The sequence below is a fragment of the Callithrix jacchus genome, chromosome 5 (genome assembly GCF_049354715.1).
Source record: "Callithrix jacchus isolate 240 chromosome 5, calJac240_pri, whole genome shotgun sequence".
NCBI classification, from domain to species: Eukaryota; Metazoa; Chordata; class Mammalia; order Primates; family Cebidae; genus Callithrix; species Callithrix jacchus.
The window spans coordinates 42200288-42220296 of record NC_133506.1 but is presented as its reverse complement, the minus strand read 5'-3'; the positions used below and the strand labels follow the sequence as shown (position 1 = coordinate 42220296).

General features: G+C 45.3%; 1 protein-coding gene across 7 annotated transcripts in view; it reads right to left on the bottom strand.

The window, feature by feature from the left end:
- Positions 1 to 20009, bottom strand: part of EYA2 (EYA transcriptional coactivator and phosphatase 2) — a 287124-nt gene that overhangs the window by 171047 nt on the left and 96068 nt on the right. For 5 of the 7 annotated variants that reach the window (XM_002747615.7, XM_078371823.1, XM_078371822.1 and 2 more), the window contains 3 exons: positions 16838 to 16883; positions 12524 to 12666; positions 1617 to 1733 (listed from right to left, as the gene is read on the bottom strand). In XM_002747615.7, the coding sequence (XP_002747661.1) occupies positions 1617 to 1733; positions 12524 to 12666; positions 16838 to 16883 (306 nt within the window). The remainder of the gene's footprint in view (positions 1 to 1616; positions 1734 to 12523; positions 12667 to 16837; positions 16884 to 20009) is intronic. The other 2 variants (XM_054255423.2, XM_078371821.1) reach the window with 2 other exon arrangements.

Genomic DNA, 20009 nt, shown 5'->3' with positions numbered 1-20009 from the left:
GCATCATGAAGGTTGTATGAGAGAATCCACACAGCATCGGCTGGAACCTAGCATGTTTGGTCAAGGCTAGCTCATGGCATCACCAACAAACTTGGACATAGACCTTTCCAGGAAGCTATTCCCAGGGCTGGGCATGAATGCTCATCACCTGCTTTCCCTACACACATCTCTAAGACTATTTGTTCTCCTTTCACATTTTTTTCCTGAAATGCTGCCCTTGACAATCATTTTTATTGCTTCCTTAATAAAAAATTAAAATAAAAAAGATGAAGTGATAATACTTGCAAGTAGTTTCTTTTCTGTCACAGGTTTTATCAAAATCTAAAATTATCTATGTTTATCAAGTGATTACTGTCCATCTTTCTCCATGAGGGGATTGTCTTTGTGGGCTGCTGTGCCCTCTAACATATGGAATGAATGAACGAATGAAGAACCCCTCCTACATAACTTAGGCCACTTATTTCTTTTAAAAGAAAAGCTGGGTGCAGCAGCGCACACCTACAGTCCTAGATACTCTGGAGGCTGAGGTGGCAGAATCACTTGAGCCCAGTCTGGGCAACATAGCAAAACTCTGTCTCAGAAAAAAAAACAATCACTCATCAGCTCACCATCTTGTCATTTTACTTTTTCAGATCCTTGATTGTCATTTTTAGCAGCTTATATAAAAGGAAACAGCAGAATGGGGATCCCCAAAATTACAGCCACCAGCCCTCTGCTCCATGCATCAACTCCAGCATACTCCCAGGGGGGCATCAGAACAGAGATGACCCCTTGGATGTAAAAGAATGGAGGTGAGCATGGGAGAACCCAGAGAGCCAGTTCCTTATGGCATGTGGGTGGAGGGTTACAAAATGAAGTTCTTTCTTCCCCATCTAAGGCTACCCTCTAGGGCTGCAGAGCCTTGAACCTCTTGCCTGAAATAACAGCGTCTTTACCTGACTGTCCAATATTCCCACCACCCGACATTTCTGAGTCTCTACAGTAGACTTCCCTGTCCCATCACACTCAAAATACAAGCAAACTCTTTCCCATGTGCCTCAAGGCCATGCATGATTGCGCCTTGCTCTTTCTCTAAGATATTTTCCTCTTACATGCCTTCTGACTTTGCTCTAGTCTCATGGGTCTCAGGTCTGTGCCTCAAATACATCCAGGTATTTTCCTGCATGCAGCATTTGCACAGGCTGTTCCTTCTGCCTGGGATGTTCTTCCCTAAGATGTCTATATGGCTGCTCTGCCTCATCCTTTGGGTTTCTGTACAATGTGATCTCTTCAAAAAGCCTTCCCTGATGATTTGATCTAAAGTCACAAATCTCACCTTTCCTGACCTCCCAAGTGCTCATCACTTTCTATGCAAAGACCAGGTTTATTTGCCTTATTACATTCAACCCCCTTCCAAGATCATCTGGCTTATTTGGCGACTTTATCGTTAGTCTTTCCCCACTGCCAGATAATGACCATGAAGGCAGATCTTGTATCTATTTCGCTCACTACTTGAGATAGAGCCTGGCACATAGTAGGTGCTCAATAAATCTGCTGAATGAATGAATGAATGAATGGACACCCAACTTAGGTGGTGCCTTAGAGACGGGCAGGGAGGGGCCAAGTGCCACACTGACCGTGCATCTGGTAGGTGTATGGGCTCTGTCCAGTGGGTGGGGTGCTGAAGCTGGAGCCATAGCTGAGGAATCCACTCTGACCAGGGGAATGGTTCAAGCTGTCTTCTGTCTTGATGCCTTTGAAGAAAGAGGAGAAAAAAAGCACCAAGGACACATGATTAGGATGTGTCCTTGTCATGCACAAAAAAGCTATTGGGTCAAGACAGCATGCAATTTTATCAGCTTCCAAATGAGGAGTTGCAAACTGGTGGTTTGTCAGCCAAAGTTAGCCTACAGACATATTTTACTTGGCCTGCATATTTTTAAGAAAAACTAAATTAGTTGATTTTGTTTGAAAGTAAGGATATTCTGTATACAAAAATCTGGTCTTACTGCTTCTTCTTGAATGAGAAGATGGTCTAGTAACACCATGTCTGCATTGTATGTGACCACAAGCTGCCCCTGTGGGCTCCACAATTCACGTTTCCCAGGCGATCATAGATTCCATTCTATCTGCATGACTTTGAGGCTGGTTTTAAGGTGCTATTTCCTCACTGCAGTTGTGATTTTTTTTTTGGTACATCCTAGGACACTATCAAAAGTGGAGAAGGGAACAGCAGGCCACGAAGGTCTCATATTTTGTACATGCCGCCAGCTTCATGCTACCTGCCAGCTTGGTAGGTAGGCAAGCCTGCAGCCCACTATGCCACTGAGTGGTGCTGTGTATGGCTTAAATGTCCATTTGGATTTTGGGCAAAGGTGTGAAAGGAACCACCCTTCCTCTGCAAAGATGATGTTACTTAACTGTAAGACACACTCTTCAATCTTCTCATAGGGAAACCTGCATATCCCAAGGCCACAGTTACAAATCTGCCTTCTGCTTCAGCCAAATTCAGCATGCTTACCTAAAGTATAGGTACTAATTCTATGAACAATTGGCTGAGAAAGGGACTGTGTTTAGGGGGAGACGCTAATCATCATCAGCTCACTTACTTTTTATTGAAAATGTAATGGATGCATTGTAGAAAATTCCAATAGTATGAAAGGCGTAGAGCAAAATGTCTCTTCCTATCCCTGACCTCTCAAGTCTTCTGCCTACAGGCAACACTATTACCAGCTTTATGGAACTAAGTTCACTTCCAGACACGTTCTGTGCATATACAAACTTATGTATATAATATACATATGTAATGTATTTATTCCATTTTTAAAAAATAAATAGGAGTATTCTACAAATTCTGTTCTACATTTTCTTTTTTCTTTTGCTGCTTCGCAATATGTGATAATGATCATTCTCCATGAACTTATAAAGTTTTTCCTTATTCTGTATTTATATGGCTGTGTGACATTCTAATGTGTGGTTTCCCCATAATTTAACCAGCTTACTATTCATTAACTTTTGGGTGGCTGTGAGATTTTATGACTGTAATTTAAGCAGCAGCAAATATACACATAACACACACACATGCAACAAATGTGTATACATACAGACATACATGCAGAAAATATATTCAAGATACAGATCTATCTATATGCACATACGTATATATCTGTATTAGCTTATAGTCAACACACACACACACACACACATTTTTGTGCACAAGTGCAAGTCTATCTTTTAGGTAAGTACCCAGTGGTTGGAGTCGCTGAGTCCAGGGGCAAGAGCATCTTAAATTTTCTTGGATGCTGCTGAATGATGCTCCCTAGATTGTAGGTGGACATTCTCTCCAAGCACTGAATGAGTCCTGCTTCTCCACAACCGCATCCAATGTGTTATCAAACATTGCTTATCTCTGTCTATCTTATAGGTATAAAACAGTAACTCACTGCTGCTTAAAATTTCATTTCTTTCAAGAACATTTCCAGTTCTGCTGATGGTTTCCTTATTGAAATTTCCTCCTTCTTACCCTGTCAACCCCATAAAATAACAGAATGCATAGTAAGATAAAGAGATGGATTCTGAGTCAGGAGATCAGGGCTGGAGTCCTAGATGGTTTGCTTCATTTCTTGGTAACCTGGAAAGTCTCTCCTGCAACCCCAGGTTCGAGGTCTCCTTTCTTATGAAACGATGAGTTGTTAGGAAATAAAATGAGAGGAAAGAATGAACATATAAAAGCTCTGGATGAAGTCATTAAAGCTCACATCAATCCCACAAAACAGACAATATTACTTCCCTCATTTTAAAGATGTGGGAATTGAGACTGCCAATCCATCTGATTGGGGTCTTGCAATTGGCAGGTAATCTGAAGTCAAGGTTCTTTATCTTCACACTTCTCAATACTGGTGTGAAGGGGTTTATGCTATTGATGGTGCCAGACTTCAGTAACAACAATGATGACAGCCACAAGAAATATTTACACAGCACCTTCTTTTTGCTCAGTCCACTAGGAGTAGTTAACATTGCACTGGGTACAGTCTGCCTCCCTGTGTACCTAAAGCAAAATCGAAACTCTGCAGTGACCCTATGTGGGCTCTGCCCACCCCTCCAACGTCACTGCCTTTCCTGGGCTCCTTTGCTCACTCTGCTTAAGCCATATGCTTAGACACTGTTTATTTTAGTGACGGATGGAAAGCCAAAGTCGGAGCTATCACTGGTTGTTCAGCCAGTCCTCTGATGAACTCCAAGTTGATTCCAGTTTTTACCATCACAACCCAAGATGAAACGTACATACTTCCTCAAGCAATCTCAGAGTGCTTGTCTTTCTGTCTTCTATAAGACAGAAATTGCTGCATCTAAGGGTACCTACACTGTCCATTTTAAATAGATACAAACAAACTGCAACAATGTCTTTGGACTCAAAGCCTTTGCATATGTTGCTTCCTCTGCCTGGAACCCACACCTCCCTCTTCTCTACCAGGCAAATATTGTTTCCCTAGAAAAGCCTTCTATGACCCAAGTCGGCCCTGAGTAGCATGAAGTTCTCCTGCTTGGCACTCATTCCAGTTCACTGTTGAACCTCTGCTCTCTGTTTAGGCTGGGGGCTCCAGGAGGGTGGGGCTGGGTCCCTCTTGTACACTGTAGTCTCCCCATACGTGGCTCCTTGTCTGGCACATAGTAGGTGCTCAAAAACTGGTGAGTGAATGACTATGAAAGAAAAGAAAATGAAGTTTTTCACCTCTTCTTTTGTTTGCTGAAGGGGTTGGGTCATAAAATTCTAAGCTATGAGAACGAGAAGAGAATATGAAAATGGCAAAGGCACACAAGGGCCTGAGTCCCGTAGGTCTGTTGTCCAGACTGTGGTCCATGCACCAGTTACAAGTTCAGAAAGAAAGAGTCAGGCACTGAGAAGTAAACATCCAGAAACTTTTGCAGCAACTTGGGATTGCTCTAACATCGAAGGCCGTTTTCTCTAGACTTGTGTTTAAAAAATTTTTAATTTGGCTCACGCCTGTAATCCCAGCACTTTGGGAGGCTAAGGCGGTGGATCACTTGAGGTCAGGAGTTTGAGAACAGCCTGGCCAACAACATGATGAAACCCCATGTGTACTAAAAATACAAAAATTCACTGGATGTGGTGGTGCATACCTGTAATACCAGCTACTCAGGAGGCTGAGGCACGAGAATCGCTTGAAACCAGGAGGTGGAGGTTGCAGTGAGCTGAGATCACATCACTGCAGTCTGGCCTGGGCTACAGAGCAAGACTTCATCTCAAAATAAATAAATAAATAATTTTTAATTGGATTTTTCTAGCAATTCATTTTATTTTACTGAAGTGTCAGCCCGTGGTGGAACGGAAATTAAAAAGCACAAACCCCAAAACTGGTCTTTTAAACCAGATGGAGGAACACTGTGCTAAAATTGTGTTAAAAAAATCTGGTTATGGTTTGGCCCAGGGACAGATTGATCTCATCAGACCTCCTGCTTTCCAGGCATCTCTGATGAATATCTTCACAGCAAAGAGAAAGAGGCCTCTGAAAGGTGCTTGTGAACTACCTGCAAGTTTCTCTGGCTTCCGCTCATGGACGCACCGAAGTGAGCATGTGGATTTCAGAGAGGGCGTCAACAACACAGAGCCAATAAGGATTCATTCACTCATTTCACAACTATTAGCTCAGCACGGGCAACAAGCCAGGAGACACAGATCTTGATGCTGGAGATACTGAGTGGTTGGAGCTTATATGATAGTGGGAGAAGAATGACAGTAGAAAAGCAAGTAAAACACATAGTTGAGGAAAAGCATACAAAATATTTTTTGGGTAACACAAGAGAGAACATGATTGGCTCCCAGACTCCCTGGCACACTCAGTGGCACACACTTTTCCCTCCTATCTAGGAACCTCATGCTAACACAATCTTCTAAACATGATTAATTTTTTTTTGGCTCCATTTAGAGTCTTATGGTGCTAAAAAGAAGAATGAAGCAGGGAAGGAGATAGCAAAGTTGGCTAAGGGGAGCTGGGAATTGAAATTCCAAACAGAGTGATCCGGAAAGGTGCCATGGAGGAGGAGGAAGAGGTCCCATGGAGGAAGAGACATTTGAACAAAGACTTGAAGGAAGCAAGGGAGCAAAACTTATGGACACCTAGAGGAATACCTGTCCAGGCAGAGGGAACGGCATGTGCATAGACCCTGAGGCAGGAGCATAGTAGGTATGTTGGATGATTAAACAGCAAGAAGGCCAGCATAGCTGGAGTAGAGGGAGGGTTGGGGAGAAGGTGATTGATGAGGTTAGAAATGTCATCAAGGTGGAGACGGGGAAAAGCTACTATAGTGGAAAACCTTTGGCTTTGATCCTGAGAGGGGCCCTGGAGGGCTCTGAGCAGAGAAGAGACAGAAGATGATTCACGTTGAAAATATTAACAGCCCCCCGAGCAGGTGCTCAGTGATGTGAATTCTGGATCAGCCCATGGCACATGGCACAGCCCAGAGTCCTTGTTTACTGTCCTGGCTCTGTGATATCACTGAATAGGTGCCCCCTGCTTTCCAAGCCTCTGTTTTCTCCTGACTACCATGAGGGTTTTGGACCAAATTAGTGCTTCCCTGTCTCCAATGCTGTACACCACTTGCTTGGTTTTCCATATCCCAGCACCATCCATGTGATGATTCCTTTCATGTATTTTTAGACATCAGGCCAGGCATGGTGGCTCATACCTATAATCCCAGCACTTTGGGAGGCCAAGGCAGGCAGATCATTTGAGGTCAGGAGCTCAAGACCAGCCTGGAAAACATGGTGAAACCCTGTCTCTACTAAAAATACAAAAAATGAGCCGGGTGTGGTGGTGCACATCTGTAATTCCAGCTATTTGGGAGGCTGAGGCAGGAGAATCGCTTGAACGTGAGAGGCAGAGGTTGCAGTGAGCAGAGATCATGCCACTGCACTCCAGCCTGGGTGACAGAGTGAGACTGCATCTCAAAAAAAAAAAAAACAACTCAATTTTAAAATTATTTGCTTAAGCAATAATGACCAAGAAGTCATAAGTTCCATATATTTGTATACATACATATATAGATATAAAATGCATATTAAAATAAATATGTAACTAACTTTTTTTTTTTTGGAGACAGGATTTCACTCTGTTACCCAGGGTGGAGTACAGTGGCACCCTCACAGCTCACTGCAGCTTCGACCTCCAGGCTCAAGTGATCCTCCCACCTCAGCCTCGCTAGTAGCTGGGACCACATATGCACCATCATGCCCAGTAGTTGTGGAGACTCAGCACCCAGAGGCTTTGAAGCTTCTATCTTCAGCCTCTTAGAACCTGAGTGCATCATGCCTGAACAAACCCACGAGGAAGGGCCACATGAGAGAGAGGCCTCACTGTGTCATCTAGGCAGCCCCAGCCAACCTGCTGGCTGAGCACAGCAGCATAAGGGGGACTGTGGGAGACCAGCAGCCGGCCCACCTGGCCAGCCCACAGAAATCATACGTCAGTGTTGTTTTAGGCCACTAAGTTCTAGAGTGGCTTTTTACACAGCCAGAGACAATAAAAATTCTTTACCATTATCCAGGATAGTGAAGAATGCATATACCCCATGACCCAGAAATTCCTCTCACAGGTTTCCACCCCTCAGAAATGCACAAAGATGCTATTGCAGCATCCTATGTAATGGGAAACAAATGAAGCCCTAAAAGACTATCTAAAGAATGGGTAAATACATTATGGTACAGTCAAGTAAATGGAGTATTATACAATAGTGAAAAATGAAATGAACTACCGCTACTTGTATGAATATGGATACATTTTACAGACATAATGTTGGGTGGAAAAAGCAAGTTGCAAAAGAATGTGTACTAAAGATACACTGTATGTAAAGTTTTAAAGCATGCTTAAAATACTCTAAGGGTCAGCAAACTCAAGCCCATAGGCCAAATGTGATCCACTGTTTATTTTAAAATAAAGTTTTGTTGAAACACAGACATGCCCATTCGTTTATGCTTTGTCTTATGGCTGCTTTCATGCTACAGTGGCAGAGCTGAGTGGTTGAAATAGAGACTATGTCATCTGCTAAGACAAAACATTTACTATGTGGCTCTTTATAGAAAAAGTTTGCTGATCCCTTCTACACAAAGAAATGTGGGGGAATGATAAACATGAAATTTGGGGGCCCAGGACTCTTTGAGAGGAAAGGAAGGCCACCTCCCTTTATTTTCTAAATGCAATGGTCAGTTCACAGGTGTCTGTAGTATTACTCTATTATGTCTGTCTTTAATATTGCATAATAAATTGAGAAAAAATACTCAGTAGTCTGACTGTCCTTGTCTCTCGTTTGCTCAATTGTGTTCTTTCCTGCAGCTATTTAAACAAAGTAAACAGTGCTATTCGCCAAGGAGCAATGAAAAAAGTTTCCTGACAAGATTCAACTAGGTATGTCCAGACGATGAGCAAACACGGCTTGCTCAGGCACAGGCAGATGTAAAGGGAAATGGCTTTTCATCCACCTGTTATTGTTCAGTGACATGGACATTGTGTGTGTGTGTGTGTGTGTGTGTGTGTGTGTCAGCCTGGCTTCTATTGGCACAGGTGATATTTGCGGAGCATTTCTCTTGGGCTGGGCCCTGGTGAGGAAGCCCTTCATCTAAATCAGGATCATGGGCCAAATCTGGCCCACTGCCTGTTTGTGTAAATAAAGTTTTATTGAAACACAGACACACCCATTAGTTTACATATGGTCTGGCTGGTTTCATGCCACAATGTCAGAGCTGAGCAGTTGTGATAAAGATCATATGGATCACAAAGTAGAAAATATTTATGACCTAGGCCTTTACAGAAGAAGTTAGCCAACCCCTGGTGTAGATGATCTCATTTAATCCTCCCAGCAACCATGAGAAGGGCAGACTTAGTATTACTCCCACTGTACAAATGTGAAAATTGAGGCTTAGGGAGGGGAGGCTCCTCCCTCAGGGTCTTGCAGCCAGCAACAGGCAGGGGTGGGATGTGAATCCGGGGAGCAGAACTCCAGGATATGCGCTCTTATCATGTACACTGTATCATCCAGGAACAGATGCTCCAAAAGTAACTGAGACAGTAAAATAACTTTGCACCAAATTAATTTCCATCTTATGCATGTTTTGTCTGGGAATAGGGCTAGTTTTCTCTTTTATGTGAAAAAGAATATGGCTTCATTTTTCTTGGCTGTCAGCCAAGTGGGATAACTTATGTGTGATTGTATTCTAAGCCTTCTAGCCCAGGAGGGGAAGAAAGTTAGAAAAGATGGCAACACCTGTTGGCCAAGGTCTGTCATAGGTAATCCCTGGGATTTACAGAATGCATACCCAGGCGGCAGAGCCCCGCGGGTGAGGGCTTGGGGTCCAGAGCCAGGCTGCCTGGGCTTAATTCCACCTCTGCCACCAACCAGCTGGGTGACCTTGGGTAAGTTATTTAACCTGTCTGAGACTCTGTTTCTTTATCGCTCACGGGAAGATAATGAGGTGACCTTCCTCACAGGGTTGAGGTGGGGATTAAAGGAATTAGTGGGCACAAACCAATGTGAGTGACAGGAAGTCAACGATGGTGACTATTACTAAGCTTCACCTGATGCCTCGACAGGACATGTCAATTCCCTCTAGAGTTGCTCTTGATTCTGTCTACATCTCTCTGTCCGGGGCCATGGCCTTGCCTCAGGCCTCCAACATTTCCAGCTCCAGGCTTCATCCATCTCCCAATAGGCCTTCCTCCTTCTCTTCCTGATTCCAACTGAGCTAGCCTCACCACAGCAGCCAGTGTGAGCTTTAAAACCTAGGTTGGGCACAGTGGCTCATGCCTGTCATTGCAGCACATTGGGAGGCAGAGATAGGAGGATTGCTTGAGGGCAGGAGTTCAAGACCAGCCTAGGCAACAAAGTGAGACCCCCCCCCCCTACAAAAAAATTAAAAAAAATTAGCCAGGGGAGGTAGTGCATGCTTGTAGTCCCAGCTACTCAGGAGGGTGAGGCAGGAGGATTCCTTGAGCCTGCGAAGTAGAGGGTGCAGTGAGCTGTGATTGCTCCATGGCATTCCAGCCTGGAAGACAGAGTCAGACCCTGTCTCTAAAAATAAAAAAAATAAGAATAAAATGAAAAAAAACCCACCTAAACTGTACCCTATTACCCACTGCTTATAAACCCTCTAGTGGTTTCCAGTCTCACTTGGAACAGAACCCCAAATCTTTCCCGGGACTCAGAGGCCTCGCTCACCTCATGCACGTCATCTCCCATCCCACTCCAGCCATTGGTTTTCTTGGAACTGCCAAGTTCCTTCCCGTTCCCAGGGGCCGCCCCTCCACTTGGATGCTCTCCTGTCTGCACCTGCACACGGCCATCTCTCCATTCTCAACTGAATTTGCTCCTTATTTAAAAGGACTTTCCCAGCCCTAGAATCTAAAACAAGTCTTTGCTTCCTTTATGTCGTGCATCATAATTTGAAATTACATATACAGATTAAAAAATTTGGGGCCAGGTACAGTGGCTCCTGCCTATAATCCCAGCACCTTGGGAGGCCAAGGTGGTAGATCACTTGAGGCCAGGAGTTCGAGACCCACTTGACCAACATGGCCAAATCCCACCTCCACAAAAAATCAGCAGGGTGCAGTGGTACACACCTGAGGTTCCAGTTATTTGGGAGGCTGAGGTGGGAGGATCACTTGACCCTGTTATGTTGAGGTTGCAGTGAGCTGTGATGTGCCACTGCACTTTGGCCTGGGCAACAGAGTGAGATGCTACCTCCAAAAAGAAAATTAAAAAAATGTTTTTCTAGCTATAGGCCAGAGTTTGCAAACTCAAATGTTTTCATGAAACAGGCAGAGATAATTCAAGGGAGTAATGTGGGCTGGGTGAAGACTGTGGGAAACTAAGGCTTAAAGGAAATGTCTGTAGAGGTCTTGTCCACCCAGTGCTGCCCAATCATCCGTTTTAGACTGTCAGCTCCATGAAGACAGGGCCCATTCTGCTTTGTTGACCACTGTTTGCCTCACACATGATGTTGAATGAATGAATGAATGAACAGGGAAGAGGTATGGAGGAAGAGGAGACAGGAAAGAAATATAAGAATCAGCCTGTGCACTCAACTCAAGAAGCACCCCTCTTGGTGGGAAGACGAGATGAGCATATTAATTTTACAATTGAGGCAACTGAAGCCTGGAGAGTCAGGGGCACTGGAGTCAGGCAGGCAGGTCCCTGTCCACCAGCACTATGTCCTTTCCACTGGAGGGCCTGGATTTGGGTGGGCTATAAAGTCATGTGGAGTGGCCATCTGCAGTTTCTTCTTGCCTCCTCCTTTGTGAACCACCCCTTCCTCGCCTTCGGATGTTATTTTGGGTGAGGCTAACCTGACCCCTGGTCCTGCGGGTGGACATGTGGCCAAATATGGCCACCTACAGCACGTATCTTCTTGGATGGATGTGGGAGTCCAGTAGAGAAATTCCTGGGACTGTGCAGGAAGCCATGGACAGGAGGGGCTCTCTTTCTGGGGGGCACTGCAGCCTGAAACTGCCAGGGTTGTCTTTGCCACCACAGCGGGAGAGCCTGCCTGACTCAGAGACCCACGGAAAGGGAAGCAGAGGCTGAGTCCTGATATTATCCCTTGAGGACCTGGACCCAAGCCTACCTGAAGTCAGTGCCCTAGGATTTTCCAGCTACAAAGGCAATAAACTTCCTTGTTTCCTCCAGCTGATTAGCTTGGGTTTTTGTCACTTGCTACTAAAAGGGCTTTGGTTAATAGTTAGGAGGGGAGGGAATAGCATGACTCAAAGGCCAGAGGCAAGGGCAGGTGGGCATAGGTGGTGAGCCAGGTTCCCAAGTCTTCAGTTCTTAGCACTAAGATGTGGCAGGAGGTCTGCTGGTTTTGCCCTGTCTCCCGCCACATTTCATTTCTCCTTCTTCTGATATTACCACTCTGTTTTCTTTTAAGAAAACCACCCTCCTTCATAGATACTCCATAGGCTTCAGTTTCCTTATCTCCATCATCTTGTTCTCCTTGTCTTGCTGTGAGCATTGTCACATGGCCCAACTTGGGCCAATGAGGGCCACTATGGAACTCCTGGGAAAAATGAGCTCTCCTTCCACTGGGCATGAGCTAAAAAGATGCAAACCTTGAGTAGACAGGCACCATCTTTGCCACCAAGCAGGAAGAACTTACTGGGAGCATCTGAAGATGGAAAGAGACTTACTCCTTGTGATGAAATTTTAGCACCTAGATCCAGCCATACCCGAATGACAGAATAACAGTTGTATTCCATAGATCTCTCTGTATGCAAATCATTCAGTTCTGATTTTCCCTAAACCAGCTTGGGTTCAATTTCTAATTCTTGCCATCAAAAGGGCAAGAATCGATATTGATATTGTAGTCTATAGAATTTGAACCATATTTAAAGTGTTACTCCTTAACCTTTATCTGTAATCCAAAATCAGGTTGGTTGTGTTTATTGATCCATGTTTAGCTGAGACAATAGTGCAGAACCAAGACCATGATATGGGGACCCAAGGAGGAGAGTAAGGGTTGTTTGGTACTCACTATAGGAAGGGATTCCATAGGCTTGTGCTGGAGGTGGGTACGCTGTATAGGGTGCAGCCTGCTGGATCCCTGCACTGTACTGCGTCTGGCCATAGGCTGCCATGGCTGTAGTAGGCTGGCTGGGGAGGACACGTGGGCAAGATCTGTGTGGAAAGAGAGAAGATTAAATCTCCAAGCCCAGTCTGGCAACCCTTCTTCCTTGTCTTGATATGAACACCCCCATTTTTCTTCGAGGATTTACTCTTTCCAGAGCAGAGACAATGTACATGTCTGCCAAATTCCATTTCCTTTTCCTCTTCCTGGGAAGCAGGAAGATTAAATTTTCTGTCTCCTGTGCAGTCAGATTCAGCCATGTGACTGGGTTCAGCCCAATAGTACATAAGCAGGTATGCTGTAAGCCACTCATAGGCCTGGCCAATAAACACATCCCCTGCAACCCTCCTGTCCTTTCTCCTTCTTTTTCACAGCAAACATGGAGGGCATAGGTTGAACTGGCAGAGCCATAATATGGAAACACCCTGGATCCCTGAGTCAGCTTGTGGAGGAGAGCTGCCCCGGAGGGTTTCACCCCATTTACATTGGACTTTATGTGAGTAAGAAACGAACTTTTGTTGTGTGAAGCCACTGAGATGTCAAGGTCTACTGATTACTGCAGCATAGCCTATCCTACCCTGATTGTCCTAATTCAGATATCTTCTCGGTTGACGGCAGCTTTAACAGGGTTGTCAATCAAGATGTCTTGCTCTTAGCTAAGGGGTGGGCACATAATGCAAGATCATCCAATCAGACTCTGTCCTGGGAATTTAAATCCTGCATATTGCTTGAATCCCAGAATCTGTCTTATTCTTAATCCCTCTCAAGTCCTGATTATTTCATTTATGTTGTGAGCTACTCCAGATATTCTCCCAAAAGTTCTTTTAGACTTATATCAGCCAGAGTTGATTTCTGTTGCTTGCAACCAAAGAGGACAAATGGATTCTCTACTCTGTGGAGAACAACAGGTTCTGTAATGGACTCGGATGTAGAGGGCTTCTTACTGATATTTGTATGACATTGTGTGTGTGTGTGTGTGTGTGTGTGTGTGTTTTGGACAGAGTTTTTCACTCTTGTCGCCCAGGTTGGAGTGCAGTGGTGTGATCTCGGCTCACTGCAACCTCTGCCTTCTGGTTTTCAAGAGATTCTCCTGCCTCAGCTTCCCGAGTAGCTGAGATTACAGGTACCTGTCACCCTGCTCAGCTAATTTTTTGTATTTAGGGAAGAGACGGGGTTTCACCATGTTGGCCAGGCTGGTCTCAAACTCCTGACCTTGTGATCAGCTCACCTTGTCCTCCCAAAGTTCTGGGATTACAGGCATGAGTCACTGTGCCTAGCCAGTATTGCATTTTTTACTCTGGGTTGGGAATTGTGTCACATGCACCTGGTATGTACACTGTATCTCACTGATGCTCGTATCAAATCTCTGCAGTGGAGGCTCTTCTACCTCCTGGTTTAGAGATGAGGAGACTAAAACTCAGAGAGCTGAAAACACAGCTAGAAAGTGGTAAATCTAGAGCTTAAACTCAGGAGTCTGACTGCAGAGCCCATGCTTGGAACCATGAATCTGCTATTTCTCACAGGACTGGGATTTATCCAGCCCTGCAGGTAGCAATAAATAAAGTCAAGGTGAGTTGTTCTAACAAAAAGGGACCTAAACAGTGGCTCAGGGGCCACATCCAGTCCACAGATGGTAGATATAATTTATTTGGCCAGTGAGGTTATTTTTTTCCTAATTTGAAATTGTTGCTAATATTTGAAAACCAGGAGATTATATGTATACATGCACACACAGGCACATGCGCGCGCGCGCACACACACACACACGCTTGCTTTGTCTCTCTTCTCCTGAAAAGCAAGTGCCTCCGTGTCCCTGGGTCTGCACTCCTGTGTGGTGCTATCAGCTGGATTTGAGCAGCACCCACCTCTTGAAACTCAATCACACCCTGTCTGCAACAATCCCTATGAGGCCCAATTCCCTTAGAGGTAAATGTGTTTAATTCTCATGCCTATGTGCCAGGCACTTTCCTATTTACTTCATCCAAACTGGCTCATTTAAATTCCACCACAACTGTGACAAGTCTTGGAGGTGATTTCTGTGTCGATCCCCATTTTACAGGTAAGAAAACAGAGGCAGAGAGAGACTTAATAACATGCCACAAGCACACAGCTGATAAAGCATTTGAACCCTGGCTCCAGAGGCCACACCCTTAACCCCTCCACTATGCCACCCACCCCCAGACACCACAACTTGACATCATGTTTCTAACTATCTAAACGGGTTAAGCAGTACAGCTAAATGTGGATGAGATTCCCCAATCTGTATCTGATTGCATTTTGGTTACATTATATCACTTTCGTTAAAGCCTGTTTGCTTCCAGAGTTCCTCCTCCACCTGAGGCCTCATATCAGGCGAATGAAAAAGTTTATGGAATTATAAACAGACGTCCCCATGCCCTTCTTTCTTTTTGACTACTACCATGATAAAGGGTTATCTGGGGGAACCTGTTGCAAAATGCATAAGGAACTCATTTGAGCTGGAGATGTCAGCCCCAATTCTGGAAGGTGTCTCATCCATCAATATTTCAGCTCTGTGGGGCACCTGAGAAGCATGCAACCCGCAGAGCAGAGAACCTTATTTGAAAATCTTCCTAATTCATACCCTTTCTTAGAAGAGAAATAGAAGGTGCAGACCCAAGACAATCAACTCCTGCTTGCCATCAAAACCATTCAAGTGGCTCAGATTAAACAGGGGCTAAAGTTAAAACCCTGAGAAAGGATAGTGGAGCTTTCTAACTCTGAGGACTTAAAAAAGTTAGGTAGATTTAACAGCCCTCAGTTGCTACTAATATTCCCCAAAATATCTGGAGGGAAAGGAAGGTTCAGAAAATGTCTTCCTTATAAACAGCTGCTCCAATGTTGGAGAGGAAGGGAGATTTCAAGATGCTGAAGGACTCACCACCTAGCCTGAGGGGCATGGCACACAGCAGTAGTCTCAGGATGGCTGCTCCCAAGGGCAGGGCCCAGAGGGCTCTGGGCACCGCCAGCCCAGCACTGAGCTACCACTGCCCCAGCGTGTGCCATGATGGAGCATTTATGGTGCCAGGTTGAGATCTCTGATTTACTGGTTTATCTCCCCCACCAAACTAGCTCTCCAAAGGCAGAGACTGTGTCTCATACATCTCTGAGTTTCCAGGGCGAAGTATGGGGCTAGGCACCGAGGAGTGATGTGTGAATTGTAGAGGAGGAAGAAAGGACACATACACGCATATGTTCATTGCAGCACAATTTACAATAGCAAAGACATGGAATCAACCCAAATGCCCATCAATGATAGACTGAATAAAGAAAATGTGGTTCATATACACCATGGAATATTCTGCAACCATAAAAAGGAAAAAGATCATGTCCTTTGCAGGGATACAGATGAAGATGGAAGCCCTTATCATCAGCAAACTAACTCAGGAACAGAAACACCGCATGTTCTCACTTATAAGTGCGAGCTGAACAATGAGAACACATGGACACAGGGAGGGATATGACACACACTGGGGCCTGTTGCCGGAGGGTAGGCAGGTAGAAGAGTATTAGGAAGAATAGCTAATGCATGCCGAGCTTAATACCTAGGTGATGGGTTGATAGGTACAGCAAACCACCATGGCACATGTTTACCTAAAGTAACAAACCTGCATGACCTGCACATGTATCCTGGAACTTAAAATAAATGAATGATGAAAGAAGGGAGGGGAAAAGGGAGAGACAGGTGGAGAGAACAGGGTAGAGGAGAGAAGGGTCGGGAAGAGAGGAAGGGAAAGAGAAAAAGGGAAGAGAGAAATGAGAGAAAGAAGGGAGATTGAAAAGAAGGGAAAGGAAAGAAATGAGGAAGGAAAAGAGAAAGACGGGGGAAAGGGAGGGAGAAATTCCCTATGCATGGGAAAGGAGAGAAAGGAAAGAATTTAAAAAAAAAGAATGAAGAGAAGAAAGAAGAAAATAATAGCTAAGACTCTCAGGACACTCTGCTCCAGGCCCCATTCTAAACGTGTTTTACCTGCTTTTTCTCATTTCCTGGGGGCAGGCGGCATGACTGTCTCCCTCTCCCAGATGGGAAGACTCAGGCCCAGGGAGGTGGAGAGACTTGCTCAAGCTCACTCAGCTAGGAAGTGCTGGAGCTGGGATTCCTATTCAGGGAGTCTGGCTCCAGAGCCCTGTCCCTTCACCTCTACCTTCCGAGAGAGAAGAAAAGGAGGGCATGTGAGCAGTAGACAAGTGAATGGCACTCACCTCGAGAAGAGCTGGGACACTCTCAGGGGGGCCGATTTGGTGATGCCTGGAGGAGAAAAAGAAACATTGCAAGGGTTTCGTGATTAGGGTGATATTCTGCAGGAAGAGTGACTTCAGACACCACTGAAGCAGGAGCAGACTTGAAGGGGTGCCCTCCGGGGCTTTCTCCACCACAGATGCTTATCTGAGGTGCCAGATCTCATCATTCTTCTTCTTGAGGGGTTCAGAGCCCTTTCTGGGTGTGCTTCGTCTCTGAGCACTTAATGAAAAATGACATATAAAGAATCCATAGTATCTTGAAACATCAGAGTACAGTCCATTTCTCCATCCATTGCACAGATGGAGAAACTGAGGCCAAAGAGACTGAAAGGATGGGCTCAAGCCAGGCCACATGACTGGGCAGCACAGCTGGGAAGTGGATCAAGCTGGTGCCATTTCCATTCCTGGGTGGAAAACCACTTCCTTCCCTGCCTCAAAAGCAACCCCCAAGAACCCCAGAATGGCAGACACGGTTGGCTTTGCTCATCCAACATCCATTTCCCTTCTTCTAATAACACTGCTTTGATGTTCTTCCCGTTTTCTCACTTCCAGTCTATGGGGTGCACATGGGGCTGGCCCCAACACTTTAGCGAAAGGAACCTCTTAGATCATCTCCTAAGCTCCATCTATGGTGGTAGAGCAGAGAGATGGATGAGGCCTGAGCTCCTGATGCAAGTACCTTACACCCAGTCAGCACTTGGCACGGAATGTTTAATCATTGTTGGGAGGCAATATGCAGGGGGTGACGAAGAGGTGACAGAGTTAAGCTGGGAGAGACATTTGCCAGAGGGGCATTTTACAAAGGGACAGTTCACTGGGAAGCATTTCTGTGCTCCGTCATCTTGAACAAAGCAACTCAATGTCTTCACTGCAGAGTCCTGAACAAATTCTAGATAATGTGTCTGCTGATGGCAACAGCATCAACCAGCCAATGCCCACTCCCTGTTCTGTAGGGCAGTGGCTGGTCATTCTCACGCCCTGAGACCACGGAGCCCTGAGCCTGTCTCAGTCTCTGTGCTGGAGGCTCAGGAGACCAACGTGCACTTCCAGCTCTGCCACTTCCTAGCTAGGAGACTTTGGGCAGGTTGACTAGATCTCTTGGCCTCAGAGCTCCCCGCTGTGCAACAGGATGAAAATACTTATCTTGCAAGGACAGGAAAGGATTACATGAGATGATGCTGACAGCCATCATTTACCCAGGGCTTGTCATGTGCCAAGCTCTCTTCTAAATACTTTACCTGGATTAATTATTTTAATCCTCATAACCACCCTATGAGAAAGGTTTTATTCTCATCCTCAGATGAACAGCTGTAGGCACAGAGAACTTAAGTAACTCACCCAGGGCCACACAGGAAGTACATACAGGGTGGATCTGTGATCTGAACCCAGGTGGTTTGGCTCCATAGTCTGTCTTCTCAGCCATGACACTACAGCTGACGATGTCAGTCATTGTCATAAGAGCAAATGGCATTCACTTAGAGAGTTTGACTATGTGCCAGGCCCGTGTTAACTGCTTAGAGACAGGCTCTCACTGAGTCCTCACAACAGTGCTCCGAGCATGCAACACCATTAACCCTATTGTACAGATGAAGAAACTGGGGCCCCAAAGGCCAAGTGCCTTGTTCAAGTCACATAGCCATGGACAAGGGAACTAGGACTTGAACCCAAGGGCTGCATGAGTCCAAGGTCAATACTCTGAATCCCCTCGTCCTGGCTGAGCCAAATTCTGTTCAAGTCCCAAACCACTGGGGGTGGGGCAGGGGTGGTGGTCTTGAAGTTCAGTTACAGAGTCATAACTGAAATTAAGAAAAGGAGAATTGCCTACTCCGTGGTATATGATATCAGCACAGCAGGTATTGCCCATAGTAAGAAGGAATTGTGTGACATGTTGGTGGCAGGTACAGGTGTGACAATGTGTTGTGTGTGTATGCATGTGCATTCAACAATGCAGAAACAGATTTTTTATTAGGTATCACATTCAAAGAAAAGGTTAGAACAGCAGCAGCCTAATGTCAAGGAAAGCCTGTGGCACACAGTAGGCGCTCACTCAATGCTGATTTCTCTACCCTGGGTTTGCTCCCCGGCAAGGTGTCCTGTACCGCATCGCCCCTTCTTCATCCTCCCCCAGGGCTCGAGAATGAACTCATTCTGAAGCAGTCACAGTCTCATTACTGGCAAAAGCCCATGACTTGAGTGCATTTAGTACTATATAAGTTACTGAATTAAACATTTTGAATGTTTTCTTTTATAAATATGTAAATATTCATAAAAATTGAAATCTATGGGAGCAACATTCCTATGGGCTCGAATTAACTTGGCATTCCATAAATTGGAGGTAAGCGTCTTTTCCGCCAGTCTCCATGGCATGATTTGCATGTTTGCCTCACCCAGCTCCCTCTTCAAGCTTCCACCCAGCTCCTCTGAACTGTTGAGCAGCCTCTCTTCCTCAGGCAGACAGGTCCCCCTCCCCTAGTATACAGACCTGCAATACCCTCCCTTTCCCACCCCAGCAACCCCAGGAAGACTGCAAGCGAGGAACAGGCATTTATAAGTGCAAAGAGATTTTCCTTCGGCAATTGTGTGATTTTTGAAAAACACAGGCTTTTTTTTCCCTGTTTTCTGCTGGTATCAATCACATTTAACCTTTTCATCCCAGGATACCTGAGGGAATTGAGAACCTGGAGACTGAGTGTATTAAACTGTATGTGAAATGATCTCCTTCCTCCCTTTCTGCCTCTTTTCTCCATGGTCAGGTTGGTGTGAACTCCATTGATAATCCTTATGTAAGGCAAAGCTCTCTAAGCTCCTTCGCTCCTTTGAGAGTCCAGGATGGGACAGTGTCAAGGGTGGAGCTTCTAAGTGCTTTGACACAGAGGTGGGCAGGGACTGCCCAGGAGCAGAGAACACGTTTCTTCTTCTTGTGTGCTTGCTGGTGGTCCAGAGCTCTTAGTCTCTAGTCTTTTAGTCTCCAGCTAGGGTGGTGGAGCAGAGAGATGGATGAGACTCCACCCATCTGGATGGATGGATGAGAACCTCTGCCTCTGACTCAGAGGTCGTGTGGACCAGGAAGTCCACCCTGCAGTTGTTGTGGCCAAACATCATCATGGTACCAGAAAGTAGGCTTGACCAACTA